Genomic DNA, 13051 nt, shown 5'->3' on the forward strand with positions numbered 1-13051 from the left:
GGGGGCTCCAGCTTCCCATGTACAGAGGCTGCTCTGTGGCAGTCTCCCCTGCCTGCCCCAATAGAGGTAGCAAGTGGGAGGGGGCGGGGGAGAGAAGACAGACGGCTCCATGGAGCCAGCATGTGCACAGAGCAGGCTTAAATGCCAGCTCCCCACATGTATGGATTCCTGCCTGCCCCCTCACCCTCCATGCTGCTGCCTCTGTATCAGCGTGGGATCTGGTGCTCATGGTGCAGATACAGAGGCAGCAAGGGTGGGGGGGGGGGGGGAGGAAATGGGGAAGTGCATGTAGTTGACAGGATTAACCAATAAGCCTTGGCTTATCGGCTAATTATATATTTGACTACACGTTGACATCCCTACTGTGCAGTACTGTGTAGCAGCCGGTTCTGGAACCCAGAAGAGGAGAGGCGATTCTTGATTTAGTCCTAAGTGGAGCACGGGATTTGATCCAAGAGGTAAACATAACTGCACCGCTTGGAAATAGTGACCATAATGTCATAAAATTTAACATCCCTGTGGTGGAAAAAACTCCTCAGCAGCGCAGCACTGTGGCATTTAATTTAAAAAAAAGGGGAAGTATACAAAAATGAGGAGGTTAGTTAAACAGAAATTAAAAGGTACAGTGCCAAAAGTTAAATCCCTGCAAGCTGCATGGAGACTTTTCAAAGATACCATAATAGAGGCCCAACTTAAATGTATACCCCAAATTAAAAAACACAGTAAGAGAACCAAAAAAGTGGCCACCGTGGCTTAACAATCAAGTACAAGAAGCAGTGAGAGATAAAAAGGCATTGTTTAAAAAGCGGAAGTTAAATCTCTGTGAGGAAGTTAGAAAGGAGCATAAACACTGTCAAATTAAGTGTAAAAATATAAGGAAAGGCAAAAAGGAGTTTGAAGAACAGTTAGCCAAAAAGTAATAGCAAAATGTGTTTTAAGAACATTAGAAGCAGGAAACCTGCTAAACAACCAGTGGGGCTACTGGATGATCGAGATGCAAAAGGAGCACTCACAGACGATAAGGTCACTGTGGAGAAACTAAATTAATTCTTTGCTTTGGTCTTCACGGCTTAGAGTTTTTAGAGAGAATCACAAACCTGAGCCATTCTTTTTTAGGTGGTAAATCTTGAGGAACCTCATCTCAAAAAACAACATATTGGCATTGGAAAAGGTTTAGAAAGGGCAAGAAAAATTATTAGGGGTTTGGAATGGATCCCATATGAAGAGAGAATAAAAAGACTGGGACTTTTCAGCTTAGAAAAGAGGAGACTAAGGGGGGATATGATAGAGGTCTATAAAAATCATGACAGGTATGGAGAAAGTGAGTAAGGAAAAGTTATTTACTTGTTCCCATAAGAACTAAGGGTCATCAAATGAAATTAATAGGCAGCAGGTTTAAAACAAACAAAAGGAAGTTTTTCTTCATGCAGTGCACCCTAACTGTACCCAACTCCGTGCCACAGAAGGTTGTGAAGACCAGGACTTTAAAAGGGTTCAAAAACAAACTAGATAAATTCATGGTGGTTAGGTCCATCGATATTTATTAGCCAAATTGGGTAGGAATGGTGTCCCTCACTCTGTCTGTCAGAGGCTGGACATGGATGACATAAGGGGGAAATCACTTGATGATTACCTGTTTCTGTTCACTCCCTCTGGGGTATCTGGCATTGGCTACTATCAGAGGACAGGATACTGGGCTAGATGGACCTATGGCTGTTCTTATGTAGTTGTCCTTATTGTGTCTTCTCAAGGAGACAGGGGTTGGTATCACTCAAAACAGTCTCCTGCTTGAAGCAATGCAGAGCTTTTGGATCTTATTGGTGTGTGGGGTGAAGAACTGGTGCAATCACAGGTTGCGGGTGATCTGTAGTAACTAGGACATAGACGGCCAGATTTCAAAAGCCCTGCGTGAAAAGGGATATGAGCGAAACACCCTACAATGCAGAGCCAAAATAAAGGAACTCTGGCATGCGTAGCAAAAGGTGAAAGAAGCAAACAGCTGGTCTGGTGCTTCACCCAAAACATGCAATTTCTTTAAAGAACTAGACGCAGTCCTTGGGGGGAACCCCGCATCCACACCCAAGGCGAGTGCAGATACTTCCCAAAGCACAGAATCATCAGAAACACTTGTCCTGGAGACAGAAGTTATTGATGAAGAGGTGGACATGGACTAAGGACTAGGGTCAATTCGGTGGCAACCAGTGTGCCAGGCAGTGAGGAATTGTTCTCAAATCCTGATGTTTGTGTGGACTTTCAGCAACTCACTGTGGAGCAGGGATGTGAAAGGTTAACCAGTAAGCATCACCTGAGAGCACCTCTGCGCCCCTGAAGTTCAGGGGTCAGCTCATTATACCGTTCCAGGAAAGTTGCTTTGCGCCTCCAAAAGTTATGTAGTCACTGGTCTGCATCCCACACCTACATGACAGCACAATCCCACCACTTAGTGCTGGTTTCCCTAGCCCAAAAGCAACAGTCTGGTGTGCAAGCCCAATGCACTACCAATTCATTGGGGTCGCTCCCCCAAAATTCTTGTCCTCGTCCGAGTCATTGTCAAATATCAGATCCAGAAGTAGCTGTGCTGCAAGGGAGAGAATTATGGGATCCAGGATTTCTCATGGCAGATGCTGGAGTTTGCAGCAAGGGTTGTCATTCAAGTGGCGTGTCAGTAAGCCAGAAGTCTAGGGAGAGCTGGGAAGGAAAGAGGTGCATGGGATGTTTCTCATGTTCCCAAAATGCCTAGCGCTACATTGCACATTCCCACAGTACTTAAGAGACTGGAAGTGACACCAGGCACTGAGGGATGTTTACCCACACTGCTTTCCTCTGCCTGTCGACAGGGTGCTAATAACATGGCCATGAAATGTGGTCAGCGGGAGGCAGAAAAACCACTTTGAATGGTTTTCACTGTTGGCAACTATTTGTCTACAGTTTGTTGCCAAACCTTTTCTTAGTCAGCTCACCTGTAAAGCTAAGGAACAACCCTAGTGTAAATTATGCCTCTACTCCTTTCCTTTCTTTGTAAATGAAGTCAAACCTCAGTCAAATCACGACATTCATCATAAAATGATACAGACGGTGCTAACAAAATACACAAGGAGACTAATTCTCCTACATCCTGGAAAATAAATAGTCTACTCCAGTACTGAAACAGCAAGATCCCAGGTATGTCCTGGACACAGAATTAGAAAGCAAGAACTGAACTTTGACCGTTGTTCCCCTGCTGGACATGGACAAGACACCTTACTACCTCACTTTCCTGCTCTGCAAGAAAGGGATAACAACACTTACTTCAAGGGTGAAAGTAATTGCCAGGACTTATAATACAACAGGGTCCTTGATAAGGTCGGGTGTGTGTAGCTCTGGGACCCCGGAAGGGGCAAGATTGGGACCAGACCCCTTCAGTCAGTCCTTCCCCTTCAGGGCTGCTGCTGCTTTTAAATCAACAGGACCCAGGGCAGCTGCTCCTTTTGCTCTACCATTGGCTACCCTGCTGGACCCAACTGGCAGGGCTGCTGATGGGACAGGAGACAGGGAGCAAAGGGGGCAGCAACATTAAAGCACGGTCACAGTAGCACTTTAATGTCAGCCAGGTATGGGTCAGTTCTTACCAGTATGCAGTACTGACCTCATATTTGTGTGTGTGTGTGTGTGTGTGTGTGTGTGTGTGTGTGTGTGAGAGAGTGAGAGTGAGAGTGAGAGTGAGAGAGAGAGAGAAAATTTTGGTAACACACCTGGAGGGGGAAAGGCACCAGCACTTATAACAACTGCAATATGTAGCTCACCAGGACCAAGTGAATCAAAGTCATCTGCAAAGTAGGGTCACAGAAAGGTGCACAGTTTTAGCCACAGCTGGGCCACTTCACTCCGGAGTGAGCTCTGGGGAGAAGCTCTCACTGTATGCATACAGGTGCACTCCTCCTTTAGTATGGTGCAGCCCCTCCACACTGGGTGCCCAGCCAGCTGTTTGCCACTGTGCAGGGGCCGGAGGGTTATGACCTCCCCTCTCTCTACTCTTTGTGGAGTACTCTGCATCCTTAGAAGCTCTACGAGGGTTATGAAGTTGCCTGACCTTCATGCAGGAGTAAGAAATGGACAGTGCGCGCCCTAATCCCCTTCCATATTTGCACAGAGATGTGACCCTTGACCTATCCCATACCTGACCCTCTGTACAAATATATGTTAGGTATAATGCATCACAAATTGCACATCATTTTGCCTCCCACCCACAGTGATGTGCTGCTCAGGGTGAAACAGTCCCAGTCCACTATATGCAGTAACTGTTCCCACTACAAGCAAGGTGGATTTCTTCAGTGAGATTTACATTCACATTGAGAAGAAATGGAATGTGCTATTGATTCCACATTACCTGTGGAAAGAGGACAGAAGAACAAGTTCATGGAATGGTGAGGAGCTAGTTTTTTTGTTTGTTTGTTACTTTAAGCAGCAGTTAACAGCACTTCAGTTACCTCCAAAGGTGACTGAAAGAATGAAACCCCTTCCGGTTGCTATTTGGGATCCTTGCCACAGCCATGCACCTGCTCAGCCAGGGTACAGCTCTGTATGAAAGGTGGACTCACAGAGTGGCATCAATTTCTGATGGAGGGGGATCAGCTCAGAAATTAATAAGCCTTAGAGTTTTCCTGAAAACGCAGTTGCCTGACTCCAGGAGGCTGTGACTCAGGGTACAACATCTTTTTTTCGGAAAAAACTACGCAAAATGTGCTTCGCATTGTGTGTAGCTTTTTCTGATTCTTTTGTTGGAAGAGGCTTTTCTGACATTTGGCCCATCTAGACTGGGCCAAATGTCAGAAAAAAAAACCTTTCAAAAGCCATCTTATTCCTCATGGAACGAGGAATACAGAGGCTTCCGAAAGAGCGTGTTTGCTCTTTCGCAAAAAAAAAGCCGAAGAGCAAACGCGTTCCCTGGACGTAGAACAGTTTTTCCGGGATACCTCTGGTATCCCAGAAAAACTGCATAGTCTAGACATACCCTAAGAGTGAACACAGGTGTAGTTAATGAAAAGGTAAATGAGTGATGGAGTTGGTTGGAGATGGGTGCAGTTATTTTTGCTTCTTAGATGGAAGCTTGCAAGGGGCGGGAGGAAGAGGGGTCTCTATGTGCTGCAGAAGCAGACACTGGCTGCTCAGCTCACAGAGCAGATTTCTTGAGAGCTCTTCAGCTAATTAAATCTATTTTCCCTTTCAATAAATGATATTCCCTCTTCATCCACATTTCATCCCAAAAAACAGAGGAAAAATCTACTTTAAAGGCTGAGTGTTTCTCTGCTTTTAACACAAATGAATCCTCACTGGCATTTCCTCCATCAATTCTGTATGGACAAAGGAAAAATCTCAGCGGTAGTAGGATCTATTGCAAATTTAAGTCCAACTTATGGAACCTTATGGCTACAGCCTTTCAAAGCTGTGGGTATCTGCTTTATATCTGTGGGGATCTGTATCTGTGGTTGTGGATGCGGGTATCTGTGGCTCATTTTTGCAGATATAGATGTGAATACCAATTTTGTATCTAGAACCCTGCAAATTTGCGGATATCCATGGATAATTTTGGCAGATGCGGATGTCGATAACAATTTTGTATTCATGCAGGGTTCTACTTATGGCATTACATGGATTGACATGCAGAGTCCAGAACAGGAAAGAGATACACTTCCAAACTGCCCCAAGGTTCAGCATCAGCAGAATTTGAAACTGGGACTTTAATAGACAGATATGGAGTCAGCTGCAATGATCATTTCCAACTCCCAATTCTGAATCTTGGTAGACCTTTGGAGGTCTGGTTTTAGTTTTGAGCCCATGAGAAATGTAGTGAATGATCATTGATTCTTGGTGAAGGTTTTTACTCAGATCTTTATTAACCTGCATTTTTATAAAACTCAATCAGAAGATTAACGTTACCCAGATCTTCCTGGTGCAAGTCTGTGTAATATTAAGATCAATTATTGATTAATGTACGACAGATGCTTTCTTTCAGCTGGGAAGAAAATGTAACCAGAAGCACAAGTTATACTTCTTCTCTTGAAAGAAAATGTTATTTAGAGACTAAATCAGGAAAACAAGGATCTTAGATTCCATTTCTACTAACTTCCTGCATAACCTTAGGCAAGTTACTTGACCTCTGTACACATTAATTTATCCATATACTTACTTATCTCACTGTGCTATTGTGAGCCTTAATTAATTTTGAACTATCCAGATAGTAGACTTTATATAAAGCAATAATCTCTAGTTCACTCACAAAGGCAACTACAAACTACCTTGCATGGAAAGCGGTAGTGGCTTAACAGAGCCTGGACTACAAAGAGCAAGTGCATTGTAAAAACAGAAACATGTATGTTAAAGCTGACCCTGGGCTGTATGTTGCACCCAAATACTTATAAAAAGGTTAATAGACATGACTGGATATACATGGATATCATCTGCATTTTGATTATACACTGGCAGTTATTAAATATCTCCTTTAGAGAATTCATCTCCAAAAGCCAATGTTGCTTTTTTCATTTTGAACTTTGATGAACTGTCTCAATTCCGACTCTCACATCTCCTGAGCTGCAATTGACTGAAGGCCGATGCTTCTGAAGGATAGAGGAAAATCAATATGAAATGTCAAGGGAGAGGTCATATTGAACTGGTTTTTGCAGTTGGCTGGTATATGCGCTGAGGACTAAAAGGACATTTCAGCATCTGAACAAAGGGAAACACCAAATGAGTTTCCTTTGCTGGAATATCAAGAAACTGAATTCTGTTTGCTTCTAAATTGTGTAAGGAATCTCGGGGGGGGGGGGGGGGGGGGGGTTGATATCACAGAATAGTGAGATTCTCTAAATTCCAATGTATATTTGCAGTAAGTGCTATTCTAAAACTTGAGCTTTCCATGCAGAAATATAGAGTTTTCATCCCAATCTACTTATCTACTTTTGTTTTAACCCTAACAATATGTTGTAGACATGAGGCTACAATCATGCTCCAGGAAGATCAAAAGCATTAGTGTGCACTTCATTTATCTTCATCTCAGGGAGATTAGTTCCTGAAATACGCTAAGAAAGTACAGTCTATTAGGGTAAGGATTCAGCTGCACTAAGTCTATGCAGTTTGTTCTTGCAATATTTTCATATCTTGGATGCTAGAAATATCCTGGAGATTCTTGTAAGATGTCATTCATTTAGGGCTAAAAGCTCGACGGAGGCAGGCTGTTCTCACAATATTAGGCCACATCTGACTTGGAACTGGAAAACAGGCCCCTTCAGCAACAAAACTACAGAAACAGATGTATTCAGATACAGATTTTCTAAGATGTTTGAATTCCAACTTATGGTCTGTCTCCAGTAACAGTTTTGTTATTTTTATTAGTCAATATGAGGACACGTAAACGTCTCATGTTGCTAAAAGTAAAGCAGATCGCTAAGAATTACAGTACAATATTAATAGAAATGTAGCCGTGTTAGTCTGGTGTAGCTAACAAAATACAGGACTATGTAGCACTTTTAAAGACTAACAAGATGGTTTATTAGATGATGAGCTTTCGTGGGCCAGACCCACTTCCTCAGATCAAATAGTGGAAGAAAATAGTCTGTTAAGTTCTCTCACTACTCCCAAAGTCAGTAACACTGCATTTCAGTGAGAGGGCCTTCTTGCTTGCAGAGCTGCTGAAAACATGCATGATGCAAGAGCAAGACAATGCAGGACTGAAGAAAGATGTGGATTTTGTTGCCTCTGGATTAGGCATTCATTTCATATAAACCACAGCAGAAACTAAGACATCTCTTCCAAGCCCAGACAAACCCAATTAAATGATCATTCTGCACTCATCCTATGAAAAGCAATGTTGGGAAATACCACAGTAGGAAGAGACCTGATCTGAAACCCATTTCTGAACACCCATTTCCAAATAGCTCCTAGTTTTTTTAACAGCTGAAATAGACCCCTCAGATGCACACACTCCGGAACTCTGGGGAGTTTGAAGGTTGGATCTGAGACTGAATTTTGAGGGCTGAGCTTGATTTTAAGCAAAACTTACTCATTCGCATTTAGCTGAATTTTTCAATTTTTAATTGGACTGGGAGCGGGCATTAGCTGGCATTTAGTGACTTGGTGCCACAGAGCCCTAGGTCTGGTAGAACTGGGATCCTATAATCAGAATTCTCCTTCCTTTATTCAGTCTTTCCATCATAAAAACACCCCCTACACCACAACCCTGGTGAAGTGCTGGAAGTACTCACATTTGGAATGTCTGTCACACAGGGCGGCTGCCCGCATGTCACACAGCCTTATCGTCCCTTTACTGCTGCTGTATACAAAGGTGTTGCAGTGGTGTGGATGGAATTCCGCTGCAGTGATCACCTCTGTTAGCTCCTCCATGTTGGCTGGCTTGATATCGACAATATCTGAAACAGGAAAGTTAAGGAAAAACAAACAGCGCTGTCAACATGCAGCCCCGGTGGTGATTAATCACCTCTGGCTTTCTTTATTATGCAATGTTTAACGGGGGCATTTTGTTTTTGACAGCGATTATGAAGACAAGGATCAAATCTTTGCTGTTGTAATCGTAAGTGGCAAAGTTCTGCACCAGAAACTCTCAGCAAAGCCTTGTATTCGTGGCTGTGGATCCATGTTAGATCATATGTAAAGCAGCAGCACTTGATGTATAAATAGGTTGAACCCCTCTAGTCTGGCAATATCTGTGGTTCAGCATGGTTTTAGTTACCTGGACGTCCAGTGTTCCCTCTAAGCTGCGTGGCACCACAGCTTCACGGGTGATTAATCATCCCCGCTCAGTCAGAGGCTCAGGTCTCCATGCACCGCTTAGATGGAACACTGGAACACTTAGAGCAGCTTAGATAGAACACTGGGGATGTCCACTTATGGCCAAGATTCCCACGGTCCCATAAAGTTTGTTTACAGCCACCTGTCCTGGCTTTCAGTGCTCTGTGCAGTTACATAGTTCTAATTTATCCCTAAATGTCTTCTAAGCAGTGGAAGTGTTGGTAATGCTGCTAGACAATACTGACTTCCCAGGATTTGGAAAATTCTCTGGTTCAGCATCAGTCAGATTCCAAGGGTGCCGGACTAGAGAGGACAACCTGTAGTAGTATAGCACCCATCACTTGATCTGAATAGTATCATTAGATGTTTTATAGATGGGGAAACTGACACTCAGAGAAGTGATGTTTTCCACAGTGCCTCACAGGTCACCAGTAGTTCTCAACCAGGGGTATGAATATTTCCAGGGGGTACATCAACTCATCTTTTTACCAAAGGCTACATAAAAAGCACTAGCAAAGTAATTACAAACTAATACAGGCAATGACTTATGACTGCTTTATGTACCACCCACTGTAAGTGCAATATTTATATTCCAATTGTTTTCTTTTATAATTATATGGTAAAATAGAAAGTAAACAATTTTTCAGTATTAGTGTGCTGCACTTATATCACTGATTTTGTAAGCAAGCCATTTTTAAGTGAGGTAAAATTTGGAGGTACACAAGGCAATTCAGACTCCTGAAAGGGGTACAGTAGTCTGGAAAGGTTGAGCACCACAGGTTTCCAGTACTAATCTAACTAGTGAAACGTACTCCCTCTCTCTACGTAGATTCAACCAGGCAAGTGGTGCCTTGGCTGCCATGATTACTACAGCTACTTCCTTACTTCTTTACAATGTGGCAGATATTTTCTTTTAGCATGTGTTGGTTCTGTATTGTACTGCTCGTGGCCTTAGAATTTATGTTGTTTAGGGGAAGGACAATATTTGCTCAGAATATTTTAACATTATGTACTCTAGACAGTGAATATAAATTACATAACAATAAGATCTGTTTAGAAAGGAGAAGACAGAGAGGGGACATGATAGCAGTTCTCAGGTATCTAAAAGGGTGTCACAAGGAGGAGGGAGAAAAATTGTTCTCCTTGATCTTTGAGGATAGGACAAGAAGCAATGGGCTTAAACTGCAGCAAGGGAGACTTAGGTTGGACATTAGGAAAAGTTTCCTAACTTCCAGGGTGCTTAAACACTGGAATAAGTTGCCTAGGGAGATGGTGGAATCTCCATCTCTGGAGGTATTTAAGAGCAGGTTAGATACACATCTATCAGGGATGGTCTAGATGGTGCTCGGTCCTGCCATAAGGACGGGACTGGACTCTATGATCGCTCAAGGTCCCTTCCAGTTCTAGTGTTCTATGATTCTAACTGAGCAAGAATACCAGTGCTTACATTTCCATCCATTTCTGCAATGAAATACTGGCTTCCCAAAAACACTGCTCTCGAGAGACACATGCTATTACTGGGAATAAAACAGATCAAGAACTATGGCTGGATTTTCAAAATTACCTAAAAGGAGTTAGATGTCCAAATCCCTTTGCATTGTAATAGAAGTTGGGCATCTCACTCCCTTAGACTCATTTAAAAATCACAGCCTACATTTATTGCCTTTACAGGCAGTCCCCGGGTTACGTACAAGATAGGGACTGTAGGTTTGTTCTTAAGTTGAATTTGTATGTAAGTCGGAACTGGTACATATTGTAGGGGAAACTCTAGCCAAACATTTCTCCAGAACTCAGTTTTATTCTCCCACACCTCACTTCCCTCAGTCCTTTATTCTCAAGCTAAGGTGTCTGCTGAGAAAAGCCACTCCGCGTCTCCCTGGTCTGCTGGGGGGGCGCTAGCTTCGCATCTCCCTGGTCTGCTGGGGAGAAGCAGCTAGTGCGGGGTTGCCTCACCCCATTTGTAAGTAGGGATCTGATGTAAATCGGATCCATGTAACCTGGGGACTGCCTGTAGTATGAATCTGATTTTGACAGACATTGTTCTTCACTTCTCACTGTTTGAATGAGGTCAATGTGAACATACACCCCAGAAGAAACTAGTGCACTAAAGAGAAATCCCATCTTCTTTCATGTTATCTATTTACTTAGAGATTGCAGCTGCTTGTAACACACACTGTAATGCCCTCTTTGTTTAAAAAAAAAAAAAAAAAAAGGCAGGACTCTAGCAAATTTGCCATGAGGGAAAATAAACAGCTCTTATTACAGTTGCTGGAAAAAGAAAATAGCCCCACATTATGTAACAATGCATGAAAAACAAAACATGCTGAACATGAAATGACTGCTCTAACAGGAAGATTTTTCAGCTCAAGAAGGTTCTGAAAGTTTAGACTCAGTAGTATCCCAGACTGAAACCATCCTGACATTCAAGATGAGCTTGAAATATTTGTAGTCAGATATACCAGATGGAAGGAGTCAGAAAGGAACCATGTCTATCACAAAGAGCCTCCTAGTGGTACAGATGAGCCTTTCATGAGTCTATCAATCTAGCTGAGACACTGACTCAGTGGTCACTGGTGGCGAGCAGCTTTAGATTTCACAGTCCAATCAAAACGCCCAGCATGGGACAATTTACTGACGGTGCAGAAGGAGAGGGGGGATTGCACTATTACTTTCATCACCCCAAAGAAAGCAAATTAAGTTCCTGCTGTTAACAGCAATTTCCAGAGACAGGAAGAGAGGCGAAAAAAAAATCAGCTGTGAACTTCATAGGCCTGTGGGGATGGCTTCAAAACTTCATTGCAAGACAAGTTCTTTCCTTAGTGCAGCATTGTGGATGTGAAGGTTTAAAGAAAGGAAATTTTTCCCTCAGGAGAAGGATTGGTTAAGGTAGGCCTCAGAGATGGGAAGGGCTGATAGCAGGGGCGATAGCCCCGTATAGATCAGTCAGGTACCCTGCCACCCATTCTCAACTTTGCCAATGAACGTCAGTTAGGGTTGCCAGACGGTTTCAACACACTTGACATTACACCTGATATAGAATTTACTGGACATTTATATTTTCTCAATGTGTTTCCCAAACAGAAAGCTCAACTACTGGACACTTGGCAACCCGAAAGCCAGTACTAATCTGCAATACTTCTGCTGTTAAGACTCTTTTGGAATGAAGGGTGGTTTTCAGCTCAGAGTAGGAACCAAGAGTGATCTCATCTCAAAGTGCTTTATAGGAAGGCAAATATTACTATTTCCACTGTACAGATGGGGCAGCTGAGATTGAGGGAGGCAAAGTGATTTACACATGGTCATGCTGTGATTCAGTGGCAGAACATGAATTATAACATCTGCCAGCCAGTGCCCTATACCCTGGATTGCACAAAGGTGATATCTAGTTCTCACTGACTGCAGAGAGGTTAGATTTCTTAGATGTTTGTGAAGCACCACGACAGTCCAAGATGAAAAGTGACATTGAAATGCAGGGTTTCGGGACCCTTACAGCTTTGCCCATACGCTTCAATTCTGATTTGCAACACCTCTTGCTATTAGAGCAAGTTCCTGGTCCATGATAAGCAGTGCCTTCGAATCAGTCAAACTGTACAGTGACTTTGTGATGTGCACAGAAAAGGCACTGAAATGAAATCCCCACAAACTCATTTTCACTTATGACTTAAGTAGGATTTGAGCATAAGTCTCTAGTGGTAAAAAGCTAGCGTGTTAATCCTGTGCATGCTGTTCTCTCCATGGAGTTTTAGACCTTATTAAACTGCACTGTACTTCATGCAATGGGAGTCTGTCTTTTTAAACTAACTAAACAATTCCTCCATTTTTAAGACTATCCAGCAACTGAGTTTTGAAACTGGCAGTTAGTTCATGGAGCAGCTCCAAAAACAATTGTTAATGAAAGCCCAGCAATGCTAAAAACTAATTTAAAATGCTGAGAGCCTGACTGAAAACAATGGGATTGTATCCATAACTGGGAGAAGAGTTTGGCCCTGGAAATCTGTTGCCAAACTAAATTTTGCAGAGTAGTGCAATAGAATGAGGGATTTGGCACACCCAATAAAGATCTCATATTGCTCTAATCAAATGGAAAACCCAATACTGGGGTGCCAGAATGCATAAGAGAGCTTGGGGGTAGTTGGGTTGTGCTCGGGACGTGCAAACCTGGAGTACTTGATCCCTCCTGAAGAGAAGGCATTGCGTCTGGGGGAGTCTCTGGGTTGCAGCTGGCCATCAAAGTTTACAAATGGGTCCTGAGCCCAGGAAGTTGAGAACC

At 43.0% G+C, this 13051-nt stretch overlaps 1 protein-coding gene across 3 annotated transcripts in view; it reads right to left on the reverse strand.

Annotated features, from left to right (window-relative positions):
- PPP2R2B (protein phosphatase 2 regulatory subunit Bbeta) overlaps positions 1-13051 on the reverse strand; it is a 306610-nt gene that overhangs the window by 17047 nt on the left and 276512 nt on the right. For all 3 annotated transcript variants that reach the window (XM_006128562.5, XM_006128563.3, XM_075900292.2), the window contains exon 6: positions 8238-8402. In XM_006128562.5, the coding sequence (XP_006128624.1) occupies positions 8238-8402 (165 nt within the window). The remainder of the gene's footprint in view (positions 1-8237; positions 8403-13051) is intronic.

This window comes from Pelodiscus sinensis, chromosome 16 (assembly GCF_052426305.1).
Source record: "Pelodiscus sinensis isolate ZL-2025 chromosome 16, ASM5242630v1, whole genome shotgun sequence".
In the NCBI taxonomy this organism is placed as follows: domain Eukaryota; kingdom Metazoa; phylum Chordata; order Testudines; family Trionychidae; genus Pelodiscus; species Pelodiscus sinensis.